We start from the raw sequence: 23,014 nt of genomic DNA on the forward strand, positions 1-23,014 counted from the left end.
GTGGTTTCTGGGGTCCTCCCCGCCCCGGGGTGGGCTGTGCAGCACAGCAGGAGTTAAGTGCGGCAGGAGCCACCCAGGTTCTCCCTGGTTTTTGCCGCCTCCCGGAGCCTTCCAGCAGACCGGCAGGGAAGGGGTTAGCGCCGAGCGGGGCTCTGGGTGCTGGGCAGGCTCCCCGGGTGCTGTGCAGGCAGCGGGCAGGCAGTGCGGCAGCCGCAGCCTCTGGGAGGAAGGCAGGAGCATCCCCTCTCTTCCCGCTGCATTAATGGCCGGGTGCGGGGGAGCCGCATCGCTCCGAGGGGCTTTTTCTATTCTTTCGCCTCCCTTTATCCCCAAATGTACTCGCTCCGTCCCCTCCCTTTCACCCCTTTTTGTATAATCGCTTTCCTGGGGGATTTTTCATGCTCCGCTGACTGCCGTCGCTTTCGCGGCCTCCCTGAGCCCTGCTGCCTCCTGAAGATTTATGAAACTGCAGCAGTAAACTGTGTTTGAAAGATCTCTCTTGACGATAAAGTAGGGGGGGGGGGGAGGGGGGGAGCAGGGAAGGGGGGATCCGAGCAGCCCCCGCAGCCCCCCTGACCCGGCGTGGCTCTGGTTTGGGCCACCCCGGGTCTCTCCCGTCCCCGGGAGCCGGGAGAGAGCTGCGAGCCGGGCACCAAAGCTCCGTTCCTGAAGAGCAGCAGCACCCAAAGCTCGGCTCCGGGGCTGCTTTGCTTGTTTTTTATTTATTTCCCGGGAAGGAGGCGATGGCTGCATCCTGCTAGGAGCCCGGGCTGTGGCCCCGGGGTGGGGAACACCTCTGCTGGCAGGTGAGGAAGATGGATGAATGAATCGGCGAAGAGAGCCGCGTTTCCCTAACCCCCCGCTGCTGGGAGAGGGGCTCGCCAGGATTTACCGTGGGATTTTGGCTGTGGTGGGAGCCCTGCGCCCAGCCAAGGAGCCTCCTGCAGCCCCCGCAGCCCCCGGGGCCGCCTCCCCCGTCCCCCCGCAGCAGTTCGGTCGCCGTGGAAGCTGTCCTGCGCCCACGGGTAAGCGTGGGGACGGTCCCCGGGAAGGGGACGAGTCCCGCAGGGGCACCTGGATGGGCTGGGGACCCTGGGAAGGCTCCGGGCACCAGGTTTGCCATCCCAGTGACCTACTTGGAAGAGCTTTCCAGGGATCTGCCGGTGCCGCGGCCGGCAGCGGGGGGTCCCCTGCTCCAGCATCCCCGCACGGGAGGAAGAGTAACGACTCAGTGGGGGAATTTCGGGGGTCAGGATGGAATTATTCCCTTGGGGTGAGGGCCGGGAAGGAGGATGAACACCCTTTTTCCGTGCTCAGTGTCATGGAAGCACGAAGGGACACGGGTGGTTTAAGGTCCCTCTCTGCACCCCACTTTTTTGCTGTTTGCTTATCAGAGGGTCCCTGCCCGCTCCAGGCTGGGATCTGGAAGGGGAAGGTGGTGGCCCCGGGGACAGGTACACTCGTGTCTGCAATGGGTTTTCCTCTTCTGTTTGGGGGGTTTGTGGTGGTCCGGAGTCTGGCGAGGGATGCGGGAGCGGATGCGGCGCAGCCGGGGGTGGAAGAGCCCCCGCCAGGCTCCAGCTTTGCTCTGACCCCTGTGCAGATTGTGCAGGGCTTTTCAAATCATCCTTTTTAGCAGTCGGCAGAAAGACAGCGAGCTGGCGCGTTCCACTCCCGGAGCATGTAATTAGGGAGCAGGGAGCTGCATGCTGATGCATGGCTCGGCAATGAGAGGAGGAGGAGGAGGGTGGGAAGGAGCCGGGGATGCAGCTTCACCCCTCAGCTGCTAAACCTGGGGCTGATGGAGACACCGGGGAGGTGGGAGCTGCAGGGAAGCAGCCCCCCTGGCACTCCCCAACCCCCCTGTCCCTCCACCTACCTCTGGTTTGGGGTCTCCGAGCTGCTGTTCTCCCCAGTGAGGGAGAGGAGCTCCTTCCCCCCTGCCTTGTCACTGCTGTGACCGGGGCCTTTTGGGGTGCCCCATCACCCCTCTTTTGCTGCCCTCCTGGGCTTCTTGTTCCCATGGGATGCGTGGGGCTGAGAGTCCTGTTGGCAGCAGGATCCTGCACTGCAGAGGGGCTGGTTGGGTGGGAAGTGGTGATGCTGCCCACGTCGAGGGGATGCCCAGGGTCCCATTCACCCTTCTCCCCACCCAAGGGCTCCACAAATGCATCCAGGCACTGCCAGTGGACACCCAGTGGGGGCTGGGGGCTGCTGGACGTGTTCCCCCCTCCCAGCACATCTCTGCTGCTTCCTCTGCCATCGCAGAGGAAGAGCTTGGCCCAGTGGTGAGGGCAGGAGGAGTTTTCTCTCTGGTGCCAGCAAACCTGGGGGCAGAGGGGTGTGTGATGGGGGGAAGGTGAGCAGGAAGCTCCAGGGCTCAGCAGGTTGGGAGAGGAGCAACTCCTTCATCTGCCTCTCCCATGGGTGCTGGGGCTCAGCAGTCTGGTGGTGCCGGGGACCCTGGGAAGATGCTCTCAGCCCCTTCTCTCAGCCCCACGCTGCCTTCTCCTCTGCCAGCAGAAGCACCCAAGTGGCCCCTCTGTCACCTCTCCCGTGCCATTTTCTGTGTGTGGGGGAGAATCCTGGGGAGTTTTGCACGTGCCTGGTGTTTCACCATGACCTCCCTTGTGCAGCGGTGACACAGGGACCCAGCTGAGCCAGGCAGGGAGGGACTGGGAGCTCCAGCTCTCCAATTCTGCTGCTGTCTTTTGGGTAGGGGGGTGGCGGTCCCCTGGCCAAGGTCACAGGGACGGAGCCGTGCAGGGCAGGGCCTGGAGCTTTTTTTGGAGGAGGAGAGGGGGTGAGGATGTCCCTGTGGCTCTTGCTGAGAGCCTCGTAGCAAACCCCCTCGTGTGACCTTGAGCAGAGGAGTTCTGTCTGGAGCACACGCTGGAGTCCTGTCCTACATTAATAACACAATCAGTTGATATAAAGCTAATATGTTGGGCTGATAAATAATTAAGGGAGGAGAAAAAAACCCAACCCTCTATGGTTTGCTTAACAGGAGCTCGGGAAGGAAGGGAGGGGAAAGAGAAGGACAAGAAAGGAGATGAATAATGGATCAAGGTTAAATGGCAAGTGGAAAAGGGAAGATTTGAAGCAGTGAATCCTGCACCACATGCTGCAGGTTGCTGAAGTAGTTGGTAGTGGCAGAGGCAGCTCGTGGCACCGTGGTAGTGGCCGGGACCAACCCAGGGCTGTGTGACACAGGCTCAAATGACACAAGAGCCTAGAAAGTGGCTTTTTGGAGTGAGGGTCGATGTTCCAGGGCTGGGGAAGGGCTGGGGACCAGGGGGTGGCCTCGTCCTGCAGGCTCTGAGGAGGTGCCAGGCGCTGGCAGCCCTTGGGGACTTCCAGGCATTGGTTACAGCTGGCATTGGGCACAGCTCCCCTGGCACTGAAAGCCACAACGTGCAGTTAATGAATGATCAGCAAACCCATGAGTCCCTTTTGCCTCCCTGCACCCCCTGCCTGCCCCTGCCTGTCCCCTGCCTGCCCCCTGCCTGTCCCTGCCTGTCCCCTGCCTGTCCCCTGCCTGCCCCATGCCTGTCCCCTGCCTGTCCCTGCCCGCTCTGCCCACCCGGGATGGGATGGGATGGGATGGGATGAGCTCTTCCGGGGTGCTGGGATGCTGCAGAGCACCCCCAGGGCTGGGCTGGGTCCCCCAGGGGGGGGCTGGCAGCAGAGATGGGGGGGCTGAGTCTCTGGGGGTGGGGAGGGTCTGCAGGAGGGTCCTGTGGGCAGGGTGTGGGGGGTGAAGGGCAGACGTGAGCCTCTCCCCAACCCTGGCCAGCATTTCCTTTTCTTTTTGGTTTGTCCGTGTGTCCCTTTGTCCCTTTGTCTGTCTGTTCCCTGAAGTGGTTCCCAGCTCCTGTGTCCTGTCTGTGCCGTTTTAGTGACCCAACCTTCTTTTTATTCATCTTTTGTTCCAAACACACCGGTGACACCCCAGCTCCCCCATCCCTCCTGATGCCCCCTACCCCTTCCACCTCCCACCACCCCCACATCTGGGGACACCGCTGCCACCTCAGGGTGCACAAACCCCCCCACCCCAACCCCATTTGGACCCCGTGGGGGGATAACCCCTCTCCTATCTCAGCTCAGCTCTCCCTCCTTACAAACCCCCCAAACCTCATCCCCCCACCTTCACCCCGGGGCGGTGGGGTTGCCCCTGACCCCTCTCTGCTCTCCCCCCTCCCCGTGCAGATCCCGAGAGGTCCAGCACCCACATGATCTCTGCGGACGATGCCGAATACCCGCGGGAATACCGGACCCTGGGCAACGGCACCCGGCGCTTCTCCAACGTGGGGCTGGTGCACACCTCGGAGAGGAGGCACACGGTGATCGCTGCCCAGAGCCTGGAGGCTCTCACCGGCCTCCAGAAGTCAGAAATGGAACGCAAGAGGGATGCGTTCATGGATCACCTGAAGAACAAGTACCCGCAGCACGCCCTGGCGCTCCGGGGGCAGCAGGAACGCATGCGGGACCAGGTATGGGGCTGGGGTTGTCTTTTGGGGGTCCCTTTTGGGGTTGTCTGGAGGAGAAGAGGCTCAGCAAAAGCTTGGCTGGTCCATGAAATAGGTCCCTGAAGGGAGCATCCCCTAAATTTAATGAAGAGCATCCTCGAGGGGCAGAGGGAGCAGCATCCTTAGGTCTGACAAGGGGAGGATGTGTCCCCCTCTGGCCTGGCTGCCCAGCAAGGTGAGAGATGAGCTGGATTCTGGAATTCTCTTGATTTCTGACTCCCCTCACTCAGGGCTGTGAGGGGGGGATCTTGGTGTCTGTTTGCAGTGGTCAAAGTCGTACAGGGGTAAAGTTCCCTCCAGCTCCCTCCAGCAGCCCAGCCAGGAGCATCCCCCATTTGCAACTGGTGGGAAAGAAAAAAAACCCCAAAACCACCAACCCCAAAAGTCCTATTTTTCTTCTTTTTTCCTTCTTCTTTCTGTCAGTTCCTCTGCAGGCAGTAAATAATAACAGGGGGGAAATGAAATTAGAAACCCCAGGTGCCACCTTTAAATGACATTGGGATACAACACCCTGAGCCTGCTTGAAACGTTTGAAGCTTGCTTTCCTCTTCCAGGGGAGCCTGGCAGGTATTTCTGATCACAGGCTTTAGTCTTTTGTTTTCTTTTTTTCTTTTTCTTTTTTTCTTTTTTTTTTCTTCTTTTTTTTTTTTTTTTTTTTTTTCCCTTAAATTACATACGAGAGAGTTTAGAAAATCGGAGGTGAATAGAAACGTTTCAGAAATGTCAACATCCCTTTCAGCCTGGCAAAGCCTGCAGCAAAATGCCACCCTGCTCAGGCAGAGGGACTGGAAAGTGAGTGTAATATTAATTTTGGAGCATCTGTACATAAAACAGCAGACAAAAACCAGGCAAATAATTGTACCCAAACCCAAGAGCCTCTTAGAAAATCTGCAGAGAGGTCCGAGGCAGCATTTTGCTGGATTTAAAACCCAGGTGGGAGAGGGTTAAATGAGCACATTAATAATACCCAGAGGAACGGGAATGGGACTGGGATGAGCTGATTGATGGAGCTGGGCTCTGGGTCTGGTTTTGGGGTAACCTGGGGGGTAAATCTAGCAGGAGAAGGGTGGCACTGCCAGGGCTCCTCATCCGTGCTGTGGGATGCACGGTTCAGCTGGAGCAAAGTTTGGAACATTTGGAAAAATCCTGATTAGATGATTTAAAGAGGTGCCCCCACCCCCCCTTAGCATCTCCCTGAAGTCCACATCCCTTTGGGACAGACTTTTTGGCAGCGTGTGGACGAACTGGGACTGCACAGTTTTATGCAGAAAAATCAGAAACTCCCAGAAAATAAGAGATTACCAACCAACACCTCCCCCCCCTCGCCTGTGGCCCGTTAAGTGCCAGCTCCATCCCAATTAAACCCCGCTCCATCCCAATTAAACCCCGCTGAGCTCCTGAGCTGCAGCAGGGGGTTAAATACCAGTGGAGCTGGAGCAGAAAGATGCCTGGTGCAGGTCAGAGTTAAACTATATAAAATCTGGGATTTCAGCTTGTCCGGCTCTGCTGCAGCAAATAGAAGTAATTATATATATTTATATATTTTTTTATATTAAAAAAGGAAGAGGCTGGAGCTGAGTGTTAAGTGTGTGTCCTGACGGCAGCGGATTTGCAGCTGCCCAGAATAAATCTGATTTTGGAACAAAAAAAGAGAGGGTGGAGGTGCTCAGCCCTTCCTTATCACCCTGGGGTGCAGGGCAGGCAGGGGTGCAGGCAGACTGGGGAGGTGCTGGTTTGATGCCTCTGTGCCTCAGTTTCCCTAAAACGTGGGGTCTTGGCCATGCTGGGGACCAGCTCCTCCACGGGCTGCAAAGCCCTGAGGGTGCTGGGGTGCCCGGCAGCACCCTGTGAGTTTTAGGGGGGGGTGCATGCTGGGGGCTACAAAGTTGAGCTGCCCTCCCCTCCTGCCACATCCCCAGCCCACGCCCCCCTTAGCACCCACCCCCATATTGCACCCCCGTTCCCCATTGCCCCCCTGTTCCTCCCCATTGCACCCCCCACCCCATTGCACCCCCAGCACGCCCCCCACCCCATTGCACCCCTGACATCATCCCCCCCCCATTGCACCCTTCACCCACCCCATTGCACCCCTCACCCACCCCATTGCACCCCCAGCACGCCCCCCACCCCATTGCACCCCTGACATCATCCCCCCCCCATTGCACCCCTCACCCCATTGCACCCCCAGCACGCCCCCCCCATCGAACCCCTCCCTGCATCCTCACCGCACTCTCCCTTCCCCAGGGCACCCATAGCACCCCCCCTCCCCATTTCACCTCCCCAGACCCCCCCCCCACCCCCATTTCCCCCCGTGCCCCCCCCACCTCTCCCCAGACCCCGCCCCCACCGGGAGCGCGCGCCCTCTCCTGGCTGCCGGGGGTCGGTGCGGCGGCAGGTGGAGTCTCCGTTGCCATGGTAACCTTATCGGTTGCGGGGTTGGGGGGCGGGGAAGGGGAAGGGGGGGGGACGGAGCAGGCGGGAGCGTGCGCGGGGCCGGCGGCAGCGGCGGGAGGTGGCGGCTCCGCTCCGCGTGCTGCGGCCCCGGCCCCGCCCGCCGCCCCCCAGCACCCCCCCCCCAAACACTCTCCCCCACCCCCCCCCATCCCCAACCCCTCCAAAGCTGCTCCGGTCCCGCCGAACCGAGCCGGGCTGATCGAGCTGCGGAGCCCGGAGCGGTTCACCTGCCCGCAGGTACCGGGGCGAGGCCAGGCCGGTGGGGCGGGAAAGGGAGGGGAGGAGGGGGGGTGAGGGTTCGGTGTCCGCTTCTCCCCGAGCTCCCCCTCCCCAATAATCCCCATCCCCGCATGCTGCACCCCAAACGTCCCGGTTCCGACCCCCCCCCCTCCCCGGGATCCTGGTCCTCCGCCATCACCGCTCCTGCCCTTCCCCTGGAGCCCCCCCCCGCCTTCCCTGCTCGTTCCCCGCTCCCCTTTCCTGCGGGTCCCCCCTTCCCGGGGGGGTCACTTTGCGGCTGCCGTTGTCCCTGTGTTGTCCTTCGGTGCAGCAGCTGCGGGTGGAGGGGAGGAGGGGGGAGGGGGCTCGCCTCGCTTCCCATGGTGCGGTACAACCCCCCCTGCGGTGCCCCTGTGCAGCCCCCCCCTCCTCCCCCTGTCCCTCTGCAGGGGACACTGCCCTGTGAGCAGCCCAGAGGGGCAGATGGTGGCCGGGGGGGGTGCAGCAGCCCCTCACCATGAGGGGTCTTGTCTGACCTCCAGCTCCTGGCTGAGCATCCTTCCCGGGGGGGACCTGACAGCTCTGTGAGCCCCCCCGGCTGGGTGCCCACCCCGAATCCCAGTGAGAGGGGGAGAAGCTTGGCAGCTTGCCCCCAAAGCTGGGCACATGGAGCTTTGGCTGGTGGGGGTGGCACCAGTCCCGTCCTCTTGGGGTGCCCGGGGGTGTCCCCACGCAGGCAGGACGTGAGGTACCCCGACAATTTGCTTTTACAAAACCGGTGGTAAAAGGGGGGAGGGGGGGGCTCGGAGCCCTGCCCCAGGTGGCTGGGTTGGAAGGAGCTGGCTGGGGAATGGGAGTGAGGAGCAGGGCCCTTCCTTGCTTTTCCCGGGATCTGATCTTGGTGTCCAGAGGGGGAGCGTGGTGTGGGCTGTGGGAAAATGCTGTAATGGTGGAGGAGAGCGTGGAACGCGTGTGTGTGTGTGTGTGTGTGTGTGTGTGTGTGTGTGTGTGTGTGTGTGTGTCCATCCTCATGACTGCAGCCAGAGCTGTCTCTATCGATTCTCTTATTTTTCCCTCTACTGGGAGTAATTCCTGGCTGATTAAAAGAGACCTGGGCCAGGGCTTGGCCTGGAATCAGGTCCCTGGGAGCTGGGAGTCAGGCAAAGGTCTGTGGGTCACCCCACTTCTCCTTGAGCTGGATGCATAGGGCAGGGAGGAAACAAGGATTGAAGTCCCAGAAAAGTGGGTGACAAATCCGGGGTGCAGCCCAGCGGGGGGAAACCCAGTGGCTGCCCAACAGGAATGGGATCTGACTCCATCCCCTTGGGAAGGAGCGAGTAGATCCCAGATCCCCTCCAGCACTCCCCGTGCTGCGACCATCCCTGCCCAAAGTTGTTCCAACCCCAAATTCTGCTCCTTTTCCCGGTGGCCTCGGGGGTCTTGGTGAGATGGCCTCGTGCTGCTGCTGGCTGTCCCGGTGTCACCGCACCAGCAAACTGCAGCAGCCAGAGGCAGCGTTCCCGTCAGGGAGTGGAGAAGGTCAGGGGCTGCATCTCGGTACCTTCTGACCCCCTCAAACCTCTGCTCCTGGCTGGGCAGGCTGGGGGCAGCACCCTCCCCTGCACCCCCGGGTGCCGGGACCCCCCAGGGCTCCCTGCTCGGGGGGGGACGTGGCTGCTGTAGCCCCCCCGGGGGGAGATGGGTGCTGAGAGGTCCCAGGGGTGCAGGGGGGATCTGGCCGCCCCCTCAACCTTAGCTGGGGGGTCGCAGGGATTTGCCTGCAGGGATGAGCTTCCCGGGGTTCGGAGGTACCTGGGGGAGGGTGGGAGGTGACCCCAAAGCTCTCTGGGCCCCCGGGGAGACTTGGGTTGGAGCAGAGGGATGCTCCTGCCTGCTCGCAGCCGGGTTTACCTTGCACGTCCCTATTGTGTTGTCCACCTCCGCCGTGCTGTTGCCATAGCGACCCTGCAACCCGATCTGCCCAACTTCTGCCTGCTTTCCCTCGCCTTCCCCCCAAAACCTTTGGCCCTGCTCCTTGGCCACCTCCCCACGCCCCAGAGCAGGATGGAGGGGGGGACCCTGACCTCCGGGGCAGTGATGGGAGAGAGGAACCCCCCTCCCCTTCCATCCTGAGCAGGTTGAGAGGGTGCTGAGCAGCAAGGTCGGACCCCAAGGAACCTGCAGCACAAAAGTGGTTTTTGACCTTGGATGTGGAGGCTACAGGAGGGAGATTTTAAAGCTCGAGGAGGCAGCTGCACGGCTGAGCCTCAGCAGAACATCGGCCCCGATGCATCCCGGGGGGGGGGATGTTGGTTGGAGCAGGCATTTGCTGACTTGCTGGGAAGGGGGAGCTGGAGTGAGGGTCAGGAGCAGAAATCCCCCAAAATCCAGAGGTGTTTGTGCTCTGCTGTCCCCTGGGCTGCCTCGGAGACTCGGTGCTGAAGGTCAAGGCTGCAATTGGTGCTGCAGAGCTGAGGAACCTGCTCCTGGGGGAGCGTGGGCAGAGGGGAGGTCGGGGTGGTTCTGGCAAACAGCAGGACACGCTCTGAGGTGTGGGGAGGGTGGCCAAGGGCCAAAGGTTTTGGGGGGAAGGCGAGGGAAAGCAGGCAGGAGTTGGCAGCAGTGTCTCTGGGAAAGGGGCCCGTCGGGGATACCTGTCCCTGGGTCACTGTGACAACCTCCTGTGGCATCTCTAGTGTCATCTCTTGATGGCCATTAGAGCCTCTTTGGGCTGGAAGCCCAAATCTTTCCCTAGAGATGCTTGTGCCTGCAAAAGGAGCAGCAAAGTGAGCACCTTGGTGCCCTTTTTGTGCTGGGAAGCACCCTCGGTGCTCCTGCATCCCATCCGGTCTCACTGGGATGCTCCAACTGGGAAGGTTTGAGAGGTCCTTTTGCAATAACTGTGAGCCCTCAGACAGCAGGATCTGCAGCACTTGTTTGTGTTGCTCTTCCCTCTGTCTGGCTCCTGTTTGCATTTGGCTCTGGTTTGTCATTTTGCTCTTTCCACTTTAATTCCGTTTCTCTTGTGCCGAAAAGCGTTAAAAAAAAAAAAAAAACCAAAAAACTTTAACGAGGAGAAACAGATGAAGTTCACTTCATTGTTATTTTTCAAGGAGATTTTTGTTTGTCGAGACGTTGTGCCCGGGGGGGACTCTATTGGAAACTGGAACTCCTGAAAATGAGTTAATTAAAAAGCCGATGAAGCTGCCTCTGTCCCTCCCTTTGGTGGAACGTGCTGGGGCTGCTGCTGGTGCCCATTTTAGAGGCCCAAACTGCCCTGTTAATCACCAATAAATTTGTGTTGGAATTGCTAACCTGGGGAAGTCTGCCCTGGTCAGGGTCGTGAGTCACTTGGATTTCATTTGCCTCCTGTCTTCTCCCGGGACAGTCACAAAAGACTTATTTATTTAGAGAGAGAGATTTTTTATACTAATCCCTCAAATGTTCTTCACTTCTTCCCAGCCCTGGTTTTCTTCTGATGTGTGTGCAGGGGGTGCAGCTCCCCACACACCCGTGGGGTCCCTCGTGGCACCGGGGTCACAGCTGCAGCTTGAACCCATTTTGCATTTGCAGGGACCTGTGGGGCTTTTTTGGTTTTTTTTGGGTTTTTTTGGGGTTTTTTGTGGGTTGTTTTTTTTGGGGTTTTTTTGAGAGGGGGCAGTCCTAGGTAGCCCATCCTTTTGCAGCATCAGGGACACGACTTTCATTGTAATTATCATCTCAGCTTCTGTAATTCCTCATCATCCCTTCCACACAGCCCTGCTGCAAGCCGAGCCTCCTGCTTCCTGGGTTGTAACCAGGCTGTCGCTTCAAATCCTCTCTCAGACCATTATCTCCCTTTGATGCTTTTGAAGAGCCAGCGATTTGTTAATTCTACCTTGGCCCTTTTTTCTCCTCTCTCTGTACAAACCCCCCCTTGCCAGCCTGGCTGGCTGCCCCTTGCTGCCAGGGGAGCTGCTCCAGCCCCGCTGTTGTGTGGGGGAAGGGGTGGATTTAAGGCTTGTGCTGGTCTCCTGTCACCGTCACCTCCTTGAGCACAACCCGTGCCGGGGGGGGGGATGAGTCCTTTTTTTTATTTTTTATTTTTCTTTTCCTTTGGGAGCCTTGGGGTAGGTGAGGGGTGGAAGGGACGGGGCTGGGCAAGGCGCCGGTGCTGCAGCAGCTCCTGCCAGGACAGATGGAGCTCCAGAAAGGTCCTGGTGGTGGTGGCCGTGGCCACCAGATTGTCAGCCCTGGGCAGTCCCTCTTCTCAGCAGGGTACAGGCAGGGCAGGCAGCACATTCCCCCCTCAAACCCCCGGCTCGGGGGGTCCCGCAGGCTCCAGGGGCTGCCAGCAAAGGGGCTTTCCTGGGGTTGGATCCAGGGTCTGGATCCTGCCGGCTCCAGGTCATGAAAACCATCCCCAAATTGCTTCCAGAATATTCTCCTTCCCTTCCTGTGGTACTTGGGGTTCAGGCAGAGTCCTCACGGGGTTGGTGTGTGCGGTGGGGATGTAATTTATGGGCTTTGTGATAAGCCTGTCCAGTCATCCTAAAATAATAAATAAAATGCATACCCAGGGCTGGCAGGAGATAGGATCAGTAATATCAGGGCCTGAGGAAAATTACTGAGACTCTTCAAGAGCACAACAAAAGAGCCTGGAGTTGCAGGAGGGAAAAGTCAGGAGCATCATCTCCCATGACAGACCGGGTGGGGACCATTCAGGAACTGGGACAGACTGGTTTGGCCACAGCTCTTGGAGTATTCGGCCGCAACATCCGATCCCACACTGGGAGTGAATCGCAGCCATTCAGAGCACAGGGGAGTTAAGAGGGGAGTCAGCACATCCTGGGTGCCAAGGCAGCATTTCCATGCCTCCAGGGACCGGATTAGGGTCGAAACCCTTTGACTGGGTGTACTGGTGTGAGGTGAGGAGAACCGGTACCGACCCACTGCCTGGGAGCTGATGCAATCCATCCTGCCCTCCTCTCCCTGACACTGCTGCTGCTTCCCACAGCTCCTCCACCTGGGGGGCAGCAACTCCAGCCCCTACCTGGGCTCGGATGCTTTGGCTTGACACATCTCTTGCTCCCCCAGCATCTCATCTCCCACCCCCCCAGCATCTCCCACCCCCCCCCCCCAGCATCTTTTGCCCCTCAGCATCTTTCACCCCCCCATCACCTCTCACCTCCCAGCATCTCCCACCCCCCCAGCATCTCCCACCCCCCCAGCATCTCCCACCTCCCCCAGCATCTCCCACCCCCCAGCAGCTCTCACCCCCCAGAGCATCTCTTGCCCCCCAGAGCATCTCTCGCCCCCCAGAGCATCTCTCGCCCCCCAGAGCATCTCTCGCCCCCCAGAGCATCTCTCGCCCCCCAGAGCATCTCTCACCCCCCAGCATCTCTCACCCCCCAGCATCTCTTGCCCCCAGCACCTTGCCCCCCAAGCTGCTGGTTTTTTAATTGCTGGGAGAGCTGGGTGGCTTCGTTTGGTCCCCGTGGGAATTCTGAGCCAGCCTCTCCGTGTTCCAAGTCCTGGTGTTTGGGATGAGGTTTCGGTGGCCAGGGTGGGCTGGGATGCTGCTGGTTTGTTACCTAATAGTGCCTGATAATCACAGCTCTGGGCTTCTATTTCTGGGCCAGCCTCTGAGTCACGGTGTGCCCTTGGAAAAGCCCTTTGTGCCTCCAGGCTCTGCACTCCTTTGGCTTCAGTCACTTGGAAAAACACTTTTTGTTTGGTGGAGGCAGAACTTGGTTTGGGTCTGCTGATGTCTTCTGGGGTGTTAATTCAGACTGCATCTTGGGTTGGAGTCAGAGTGGCCTCCTGGGAGCTGAGCTGAGGCTGGGAAGTGACTTGGTGTCCGTGTGGGCTGGCACTCTGTTTGCCTTGTCAGGAGGTGAAAAAAAAAATTAAAACTACCCCAGCAGCAAATCTGCAAGTGGATTGTTGGATAAATACTGGTCAGATACCTTATCTGACTTTATCTAACTCCTTCCTCTGCTCCCAGAGGGCTGGGAGAGGAGATTCCCAGCCAGCCAGCAATAGGACTGATGGGGATTGGGAGCCTGGAGCTGCCTTTCCCTTTCAAGTAATTCAAGTAATAAGAGCAACAATTAAAAAAAAATCATCCTCTAAGTAACAAATGAGGTTTGCAGTCACCGTGGTTGTGGTGGGGAAGGAAATGCTGTAAAAAAGTGAGGCAATAGATGGGTGTGAGAGGGGAGAGAAGAGCAGGCAAGAACTTTGATCCCAATAAAAAAAAAACAGTTGGGACCAAAGCTGCTCCCACCCCACCCATCAGCTCCACAGCTCAGTGCTACCAAAACCTTTTTATATTGATCCCCTCTGGCAAGCTGGATCCCAGCATCCCTCCCTCCCCTCCCACTGCCCCCTCCAGCCCAGCCTTGGGGTGCTGCTGGAGCTTGGGGTGCTGCTGGAGCTGGGCTGGGCTCTGAGCACCACCCTGGGGGTGCTTCCTACCCTGTGCCAGGCTCATTCCCTGCTCCCAAATAACTTCACCCCATGCTCAGGAGCTCCCCATCCCTGTGTTATCCCACCCATCCCCCTGGGAGGGGTCCTGGGTCTCCATCCCCTGCCCGCTGCTGGGTGTTCCAGTGAGCTGCAGCATCCTGGGGGTTTGGTGCCATGTCCCAGGGGGGGCTGGCAGGGGGGGTTGGGAGCAGGTTGCTGCCAGGCTCTCCAGCTCAGCGGGCTGGAAGCAATGCCAGCTCCTGTCACTGCCTGTCACACATTGCCCTGACACGGATGGAAAGGCTGGGAAGAGGAGCCAGCAGGAGGTGGCAGAGGCGAAGAGAGGGGATTGGAAGATCCCTTTAAAAATAAAAATTTGTCCTGGCTTCCAAGGCCAGCTCCCAGACCAGCAGGTACCGGTGTCTCCAGTAAGGATGCTGCTGGGCTGCCCTCTTGCACTGGGGTCTGCACCCAGCACCCATCTCTGGCCCTGCTGCTGCCCCTTCCCCAGCCCTTCCCCAGCATGAAACTTAAGCAACCCACTGGGAGGGTTCCAGAAACTGGAGAAGGTTTAATGCAGCAGTTTTAAAGTCAAGAGTTCTCCAAAGGAAAAGTCCAACCAGAATCTTAATGGTGTTTTTTATTTTTGTTTTTGTTTTCTTCTGTTTCGTTGTTTTATTTTCTGTGAGCAGCCCAACTACTGGAGCTTTAAGGTCAGTACTTCTGATTTTTCATGCTTCTGTTTGAAATGCATGCTGTTTTTTATTTGGTTTTTTTTTTTTTTCCCCCACCCTTGCCTCATCTCTGTGTCCGTGTAGGGGGGTGGGAGCTCGGGGTTTTTTTTTTGTGGTTGAGGATCCCTGTGCCAGAGCAGTTTGTTTGGGGCTGTTCCCTGGAGCTGGGCTGTGCCAGGGCTGGAGAGGGACGAGGAATGGGTTTTCCAACAGTTCCAGGGATGTCCTGGTACCACTTCAGGCTCAGGGGTGTTGCTGGGTGACCCTGCTGTGGCATCCCCAGTGGGGTTTTGCTTTTCCTGTGGGGAAAAAAAGCCCTGGTGCTTCCCTTGGCTGGAAGCAGAGAGTGGAGGAGTGGTAAAAATGCAGAATATGTGCTCTTGGTCCCAAGTTTTCATTCTTGAAAGAACCTGTGAGCAGCAGCTCCCCCAGCTGAGTTCTCCCCACCTGGTTTCAGCCACGTCCTCAGGGACATTCCTGGGACTGGGGGGAAAGAGCACAAAAGCCTTGGGTTTCTTTGGTTTTTCTTTTTTTTTTCCCCACTTTTTTGTGAGCAAGGAATGAAACGGGGATGAGCTTTGGGGGGTTACCCACCCTGGGGGGGTCCCCTGGGTGTTTGCAGCCTCATGGGATTCATTTTCTAGAACCAGAGCTGGAAAACCAAGCCTGGAAAGACTTTGCATGAGAAGGGGAGCATCTTCCTCACCCGTCCCTGTCCTGGGGGTGCCTGATGGGTTAAATCCCCCCCAAGGGAGCCCCATTACCAAGTGGGCCATGAGCTGGAGGCAGCTGGGGATGGAATGTCACCAGGAATGTCACCAGGAGCCTGGTCCCAGCCAGCAGGTGCTGGGGGCTTCCTCCAGGCCACTCGTGTCCCCTGGGGTCTTCTGGAGCTGCAGGCTTGGCCTCCAGCTGGGAAAGATGCTTCCCACCCCCCTGCTCTCTCCCCAAAATTCAACTTTCATGACCTCTGCTGGGGCTTTCTTGCTGTGCTGGGTGGGCTGGGGAGGGACAGATGCTCCTGGACGTCACAGCAGTGAGGAGGGAGGGGGGTCCCATCCCTGGGATGGTCGATGTCCCCCTCCAGCTGGATCCCATGGATCCAATCACTCACAGCTGCTCCTTCCTGAGCCCCCAGGCAGGGACAGCCTGGCACCCACCCACCCCCAAACCCACCCCCAAACCCCCACCCCACTTCCCAGCCACCCTCCCGGAGGTTTTGGGGTTCCTGGGCAGGAACCCCGGGGTTTGCAGGACTGGGGGGGACTCCAGGGACATCCCCGGGTCTGGCTGGGGAGGGGACAAATTCCTCAATCCCTCCCCAAGGATCTGGGAGGTTGCTGGGAGGGCCGGGGGCTCCCGCTGGGTGGATTGGGGGGTTGGGCTGGCTCCGGGCTCTCCCGGGAGGAGGAATGGGAAGAGCCAAAGGCAGAGCCACCTTTGGTGCCGGGATTTTGGGAAAAAAAACCATCAAAGGGACCAAAGGAAAGGAACAAAATGAGTGGGGTGTGGAAGGGAGTAAAGCGGGAGGGGGAATTCTTTTGTCTTTTAAAGAGAGTGGCCGGGGCTGTGTCACCCAGCAGCGGTGGCTCCGTGTCCCTGGGATTCCCGGGAATTCTGCGGAGCCCTTGGCACCGCATCCCGGGGGCGTTTTCCCAGCCGGGATGGTGAGCAGGCAGAGACGTTTGCTGAGAGGAGCCGGGTAAATACCAGGAGGGTTTAAGTCCTGTAATCCCGCAGCTCCTGCTCCGGCCTCGGCAGCAGCCCCGGCGTTTCTGGGGGAGATTTTGTTGTTCAGAGGGGGAGCAGCTGCTCCTCCTTCCTCTCTGCAGTTGGGGGTTTTGCTGAGCCGTCCCGGGAGCTGTCACCGATTGTCAGCTCCCCAGGGATGAGCGGAGGGACGGGGAAACTGAGGCACGGCAGGGCCAGGTGACACCTTTAGGATTACAGGTCACCACCACCTGCAGCAGGGGCTGGGCTGGCACCCCAGGTCTGGGGCTGTTGCACTTGGGGTTTTTTGAGTGTTTTGGGGTTTTTTTTTGCACTTCAAACCAGCCCCAGGGAGCTGCTTTCCCCGTGGCACCCACACGTGTTCACCACCACCCGACCTCCCTCCCTCCCTCCAGCTGAAAAAGCAAATTGTGCCTCAAAATTGTGCCTTGTCACCTTGTCACTGCCAGGTCCCCGTCACCCACACTGCTCACCCCGGTGTCCCCACTGCCCTGCACCCTCTGCTGCCTCCTCTCCCTGCTGGGGGCGAGGAGGGGGCTTCAGGGTTTGGTTTTTTTCCCTCTTCTCCCCCTCCCCTCATCCCTTTTCTGCTGCTTTCTCACACTCGGCTTTGCTGCCCGTCCTCCGGCGCCCCCGATGGATGCAGTAATTCCCTTATTTTTGGAAGATGCTGTCACACGAGGTGGCCTCGCCAGAGAGCAGGGAGGGGACGTGGTGGCTGCTCAGCCCTGGCCAGGAAAGGGGGTGCTGGGGGGTGGGGGGGTGTCCCCAGGGGGTGTCCCCGAGGGGGATGAGGTTGGGATGAAGGCAGGACTGGCACCCTCAGCCCCTAAAATCATCTCCTCTGATCCCTCCCCAGGGACCCCCCCCAAGCCAAGGTGCTGCCTCCAACCTCTCTCTGCCCCCCCTGAGGGTGCCAGCCTGGGCAGGGCTGCTCAAAACCCTGGGAAAAATAATTCCAGGAGCAAAAATCCTCTCTGGGAGGTTAATGATGAAGCTCCCGGCCAGAGCCAGGGTTGTGCCCAGCCCTGGGGGCTGAGGATGAGCTGGCACTGAGTGTCCCCCCACCCAGGGGTGCTCCCTGCTCCAGCCCTGCCTGCCAGGACCTTCTGGGTTTTTTTTGGGGGGGTGTGAATGAGTGTTTTGAGGGGCTTGGCTGGATTTCTGCACCCAGCAGATGCTGCCAGGGACCTCGGGGGTGCCAACCCTGCTGCTGGTGCCTTTTGAGGGACCGAGGGAGCAGGGGCTGCCACCTGGGCAACCAGCAGCCCTCAATATTCATGAGGCTGCAGAGGATCCAGGCTTTGAAATATTCATCAGGCAGGAGAAGGAGAGAGGGAGGGAGGAAGGTGATGGGAGGGAGGAAGGTGCTGGGAGGGAGGATGGTGATGGGAGGGAAAGAGGAAGGTGATGGAAGGGAGGATGGTGATGGGAGGGAGGGAGGAAGGTGATGCCAGCCAGAAAGTGGAAAAAAAAAATGCAAAGAAAGGGGAAGCAGCCACCTCTGTCCCCTTGCAGAGCCACCCAGGCCATGTCCAAGGGCAAAAAGAAGTTTTCTGCTTGGAAATGCAACATCCCAGGGTCAGGCTCCTGCTCCTCACCCTCCTCAGGTCGGGCAGGTTGGGTGTTTGGTTGGCAGAGGTGGTGAGATGGGTGCTGGGGGCAAGGGTGCCCCTTTCACCTCTTCCTGAGGCTCAGGGCAGGGTGCTGAGCTCCTGCTGAGCTCCTGCTGACATCTGGCTGGTTGTGGGGGGCTGTGAACATCTGGGGGGGAAAGGCCCCTGCTTGAGTCAAGGGGTCCCGTTTAGAAAAAAAAAAAAAAAAAAAAGAAAAAAAAAAAAAAAAAAAAAAAAAAAAAAAAGAAAAAAACCAACCCAAACCTAAAGTAATCCGATTTGAACACTAATCCTGTTAACATTGAGATCGGGATTAATTCTGGGTTAATCGGGATAATCCTGACAAAATGTTGAGCATTAGGGTTGGGTGAATTCTCGCTGCCGCCGGCGCCTTCACTTTTCATTCGAGGAGAGCTGGGTGGGGGTGGGATGGAGAGACCCCCCCACCCCTGGGTGGGAGGGATTTTGGGGCAGATCCCTCCCCGTGCTGCTCACAGCTCCCTGGGCCTCCCATTTCTTCCCGTTTTGCTGCCGCAGCCCCAGTTACTCCCAGGTTTTCCTCCTTTTCTTCCCAGCTGGGCATCTCCTGGCTCTTCCAGCTCTGGAGGCAGGAGCTGAGGTGCTGGGAATTCCTCCTGGCCTGGAATTTTGGTGTTTCTGGCTGCTGGAGGTGGTGTGAAGGAGTGGGGGGAGGAGTTGTACCTGGGGGTGCTGGGTCCTGCTGGGGGCTGCTCCTCAAAATGGTTTTACTGGGAGACTGGAGGTGAGGAGGAGGCAGCTGGGGAAGGGTCCCCTTCCCAGGGCTCTGCTCCTCTTACAAACCATCCCTCAGCTCCTTCCCTGCCTCCCTCTCTGGGAGCATCAATAATTAAGGATGAGAGGAGCTCGTTAGGAATGAATGAATGAATGAGAGTGGCTGGGTGAGGTGTGCTGGCACCAGTTTGCTTGCAGAGGGGTGAGAACTGGGCAGACTGGGAAGCCTCAAAGCAGCTCTCCAGACACCAACTGGAGTTGATTTTCCAAAGCTCCACTGTCCTGGAGCACCAATGGCCCAGCCCCCCCTCAGGAACCCCTCTCAGCCATTTCTGGGAGGCAGGAGGGGGTGGAGGTGGTGGGATCCCATCCCAGCATCTCAGAGGGAGGAAGGAAAGGGCAGGTCCCACCTTGCTGAGGGGCTGAATGGCCCCCAGGCCTGGCTGAACCCCCCCTGTGGTGTTGTGATGGGGTCAGGAAGGCAGAGACACAGAGGAGAAAACATTGCAGGATGGATGTGTGCATCCCCCCCTCCCTTTCTCCCTTCCTCCCCTCCCAGAGCTGCTTAAAAAAAAAAAAAAAAAAGTTCCCAATTTCAATTAAAATTTTCCTTGGAAATGTTGACAGAAGCAGAGCTGCAGGAGGGACAGATGTTGTTTTTCTCCCAGCTTTGCTCACAGCTTTCTTTGCTGCTGACCCTGCCTGGCAGCACAGAGCCCAGCACCCCCAGCTCCACCCCAAGGGACCCTCACCCATTCCCAGTCCCCACCCTGGGGTGCAGCCTCCACCCAGGCATTTCCAGGGGTGGGGAGGGCAAAGGAGCTGTGTCCATTGTTTTTTTTCCCCCATCCTTTTCTTTCTGAGGTCTATTTATCCAGGGAATGGTGTGGTTAATGGCTGAGAGAAACCTATTTTTCTTATTTATAATTTTTTCTTATTTATATTTTTTTTTCTAGCCAGGGAGGCAGAGGCAGGGTGGAGATCAAGGCTCCAAGAAGCAGCAGGCAGAGACCCACCTGAGAGCTCCCACTGCCTTCTCCCATGACCCTTCCCATCCCAGGGGTGCTGTGCCAGGAGGGGGTACAGGAAAGGGGAGGGGGGGCTCCCCTTTGTTTTCCCTCAGGGAGAGCCCAGGGGGCTCCCAGCAGAGCTCCAGCAGCAATTCCCAGTTGTCCATCCCAGCTGGGATCTCCTCATCCATTCCTGGCCCCCTCGGGGTGCTGAGAGCCAGCACCCATCCCACCAGAGCTCAGCACAGCACCAGATGGGCCCCACAGTCAGATGCTGGATTAAATGATGAGTTGGGGGGGGGGGGATTACGAGGGATTAATCCAGATCAGTGTCCAACCAGGGGCTGGGGGTGGGGGGGGGGTGAGCTCAGGAAATCACCAGTTGCTTTGCCTTGCCCAGGGCTGGGTTTGCCAGCTCCACGCCAGCTGTTTCCCAAGCTTTTCACCCCCCCAAATCCCCCTTTCCTTTATCCCCATCCATCCCTGTGGCAGAGGAGATGCAGAGGGAGCTGGGAAGGTGGCAGTGGGGCAGAGCTGCCCAGGACCTTCCCAGGGCTCCATCCACCCATCCCAGGGATGATGATGCCTGAAAACTCCCCAGTCCCTCATCCCTGCGGATGGGGCAGGATGGAGCCCGAGCTGGGGGGGTCTGGGGGCTGCTGCTGGATCCAGCCCCACCAGAGCCACCCCCTGCAGCCCTGGGGGCTTGGCTGGGGGATGGGAAGGTCCCTGCCAGGGGCTGAGCTTGGGGACAGAGGCTGCTGGTGGCTTTAGCATGGCGAGGACTCATCCTGCACAGCTGGGAGTCCAGGTCTGTATGGGTGCTGGGGGGGGGGCTGTGTCCTGGCTGGGTTTTGGGAGGGGTGAGGGGCTGCAGGGTCGATGGGAAGATGGGACAAAGCCACACAGCCTCGTGTCCCCTGCTGGGAGATTCCCCCTCCCCTTGGATAAATCCTTTTCTCCTTAGGATTGTTTTCTCCAGACAAAAACAGGTCCTGGGGGGGAAGGAGGGGGAGGGGGATGAGTGTCTGTGGTCACTGGTGTGAAAGCTCCGTGGGTTTTTTCCAGCCCAGAGGTTGGGGAGGGGGGGATGGATGGAGATGGGGCAGGGTCAGACCCCTCTGGCACAGAGCAGAGGAGGAAAGGGCTTCCAGGAGGGCAAAACCTGCCCTGAGACCCCCAGAGATGGGCAACCAGAAGCCCACGAGGTGCCCCAGGGCTGTATGAGGACAGGGACCCCCCAAAAGCAGCTGCTTTATCCCCAAAACCTTCATCCTGTCAAAGCTGTGGTTTCTCCATCCCCCCCAGCTCCCTGCAGCTTCCTGAGCTCTGCAGAACCCCCAGGCCTGGGCTGGCCCTGGGTCACCCCAGCTCCCTGTCCCTTTCCCAAACCCTGCTGCCAGCCCATTCCTGCTGTGGAAACAACAACAGCAACACCAAGCAGTCAATTTTCCAGCAATTAGCTCCAGCGAGAACATTTCAAGTCCTAGGAAAAAACCCCGCCCCACAGGATTAATTAAATCTTCCAATTAATGTCTAATTTAAATGATGATGATGGCTGTTATCGTTTCATATTGATTTTTTTTTTTTCTTCTTTTTTTTTTTTTTTTTTTTTTTGGGTCTCAAAATAGAGCTGCAGTCCCTTCCCTGTGCTGCCTTTTCCACACCCCAGGAGCTGTTTGTTCTCTCTCTTTCATTTGCCAGCGTCTGGAAAATTGAGCCTGGTCCTGGGGGGGTGGGGACAAAGCAGGGTTCCCAGCAAGGAGGGGGGGCAAAGAGACCCAGTTGTGGGTCTGGAGATGTTTGTGCAGCAAAGCCCTCTCCTTAGCCTGAACTTTGAAGGCAGAGGAATTACACTTGGCCGTGTGAAATTGGACTCCTGGAATATTACTTTTTTTTTTTTTTTTCTTGCTATAAACCCAAAGCCATTACCTTCCCCTGGCTCAGGCAGCCATAAACCTTGCTGCTGCTTTGCTTCCAGAATAACTCAGGCATTTATGTTTCCCAGGAGCTGGCTCCTTGCTGTAATGGATGTGTAACCTCCCATAATTGCTAAGGTTATTCCAGAGCCTGCATGCAGAGCCTGGCTGGGTCACCAGCACCGGGTTTATCTCCTGGATGATGCTGGTGTGGGAGCCCCAAGGTGCCTGGAATGGCTCCAGGAGGCTTTGAAATGTGGCTGGCAGGAGGTGAGGGGACTGTCACTTGTTGTACCTGCTTAGGGCAGGGATGGAGGAGGCCTGGAGGTGGCACCTGGTGGCAATCCCTGATCTGGGTTGTATCCTTGATCTGGGTTGCATCCCTGATCCGGATTGCATCCCTGGTCTGAATTGTATCCCTGCTGTGGATTGCATCCCTTTTCTGGATTGTATCCCTGATCTGGATTGCATCCCTGGTCTGGATTGCATCCTTGATCTGGATTGTATCCCTGATCTGGATTGCATCCTTCCTCTGGATTCCATCCCTGCTCTGGATTGCATCCGTGATCTGAATTGAATCCCTGCTCTGGATTCCATCCCTGCTCTGGGTTGCATCCTTCCTCTGGGTTGCATCCCTGCGGGATGGATCCCTGTGCAGCCTCAGCCCAGGATCCAGGACTGAGCATCCCTGGGAGTGGCTCAGCCTCCCCCCAGCTCCAGAGGAGCAGTGGGAGCAGCAGTGCCGGGGTCACCAGCACAACTTTCCGACCTCTCCCTTCTCCCCTTCCAGACCAGGAGCTCCCGGCATTCCCAGGGCTCCCAGCCTGGCTTGGCTGACCAAGCCAAACTCTCCTTTGCCTCGGCTGAATCCCTGGAAACCATGTCAGAGGCAGAGCTGCCCCTGGGCTTCAGCAGGATGAATCGGTTCCGGCAGAGCCTCCCCCTCTCCCGTTCCACCAGCCAGACCAAGCTGCGCTCACCAGGTACCCCCAGGACTGCCCAGGGCTCAGCACTTCCCTGGGGTGGGACCAGTTTGGATCTGCCCAAAGCATCCCAGGAGGAGCGGGAGGCACTGCAGGGGGGTTGGATGAGAAACTTTGCCATCCAGGGTGTCCCCCGAGGCCACAATTGGGTGTGGAGACCTCCGAGGAGGTGGAAAAACCAGGGTTGGACACCTCAGATGTGGTGACATCTCCCTGCTTTCTGCTCCCCTCTGCTTCCAGGGGTCCTTTTCCTGCAGTTTGGGGATGAGACGAGGCGGGTTCACATCACCCACGAGATCAGCAGCATGGACACCTTGCACGCCCTCATCGTCCACATGTTCCCCCAGAAGCTCACCATGGGGATGCTGAAATCTCCCAACACTGCCATCCTCATCAAGGACGAGTCCCGCAACGTCTTCTACGAGCTGGAAGATGTCCGGTGAGGGGGCTCGGGGATCCCCCACAGCTTTGTTTTTTCCCTTTCCCTTCAGAGCATCCCCAGGGAGGAGAATTCAGGCTGAGTTCGGGGTGTTGAGGTTGGAGAAGAGAAGGATCCCATGGGGAGACCTTAGAGCACCTTCCAGTGCCTGAAGGGGCTCCAGGAAAGCTGGGGAGG

The 23,014-nt window shown here is 58.3% G+C and overlaps 1 protein-coding gene across 6 annotated transcripts in view; it reads left to right on the forward strand.

Moving 5' to 3' along the window:
- The window catches only part of SRCIN1 (SRC kinase signaling inhibitor 1), a 61,073-nt gene that overhangs the window by 23,066 nt on the left and 14,993 nt on the right, over positions 1-23,014 (forward strand). The window contains exons 1-5 of one of the 6 annotated variants that reach the window (XM_071728783.1): positions 760-1,025; positions 4,210-4,493; positions 14,342-14,365; positions 22,206-22,398; positions 22,639-22,837. In XM_071728783.1, coding sequence (XP_071584884.1) covers positions 824-1,025; positions 4,210-4,493; positions 14,342-14,365; positions 22,206-22,398; positions 22,639-22,837 — 902 coding nt within the window. In that variant the 5' untranslated portion in view covers positions 760-823. Of the gene's footprint in view, positions 1-759; positions 1,026-4,209; positions 4,494-14,341; positions 14,366-19,903; positions 20,308-22,205; positions 22,399-22,638; positions 22,838-23,014 lie in introns of those variants that run through there. The other 5 variants (XM_071728782.1, XM_071728786.1, XM_071728787.1 and 2 more) reach the window with 5 other exon arrangements.

This window comes from Heliangelus exortis, chromosome 29 (genome assembly GCF_036169615.1).
Source record: "Heliangelus exortis chromosome 29, bHelExo1.hap1, whole genome shotgun sequence".
In the NCBI taxonomy this organism is placed as follows: Eukaryota; Metazoa; Chordata; class Aves; order Apodiformes; family Trochilidae; genus Heliangelus; species Heliangelus exortis.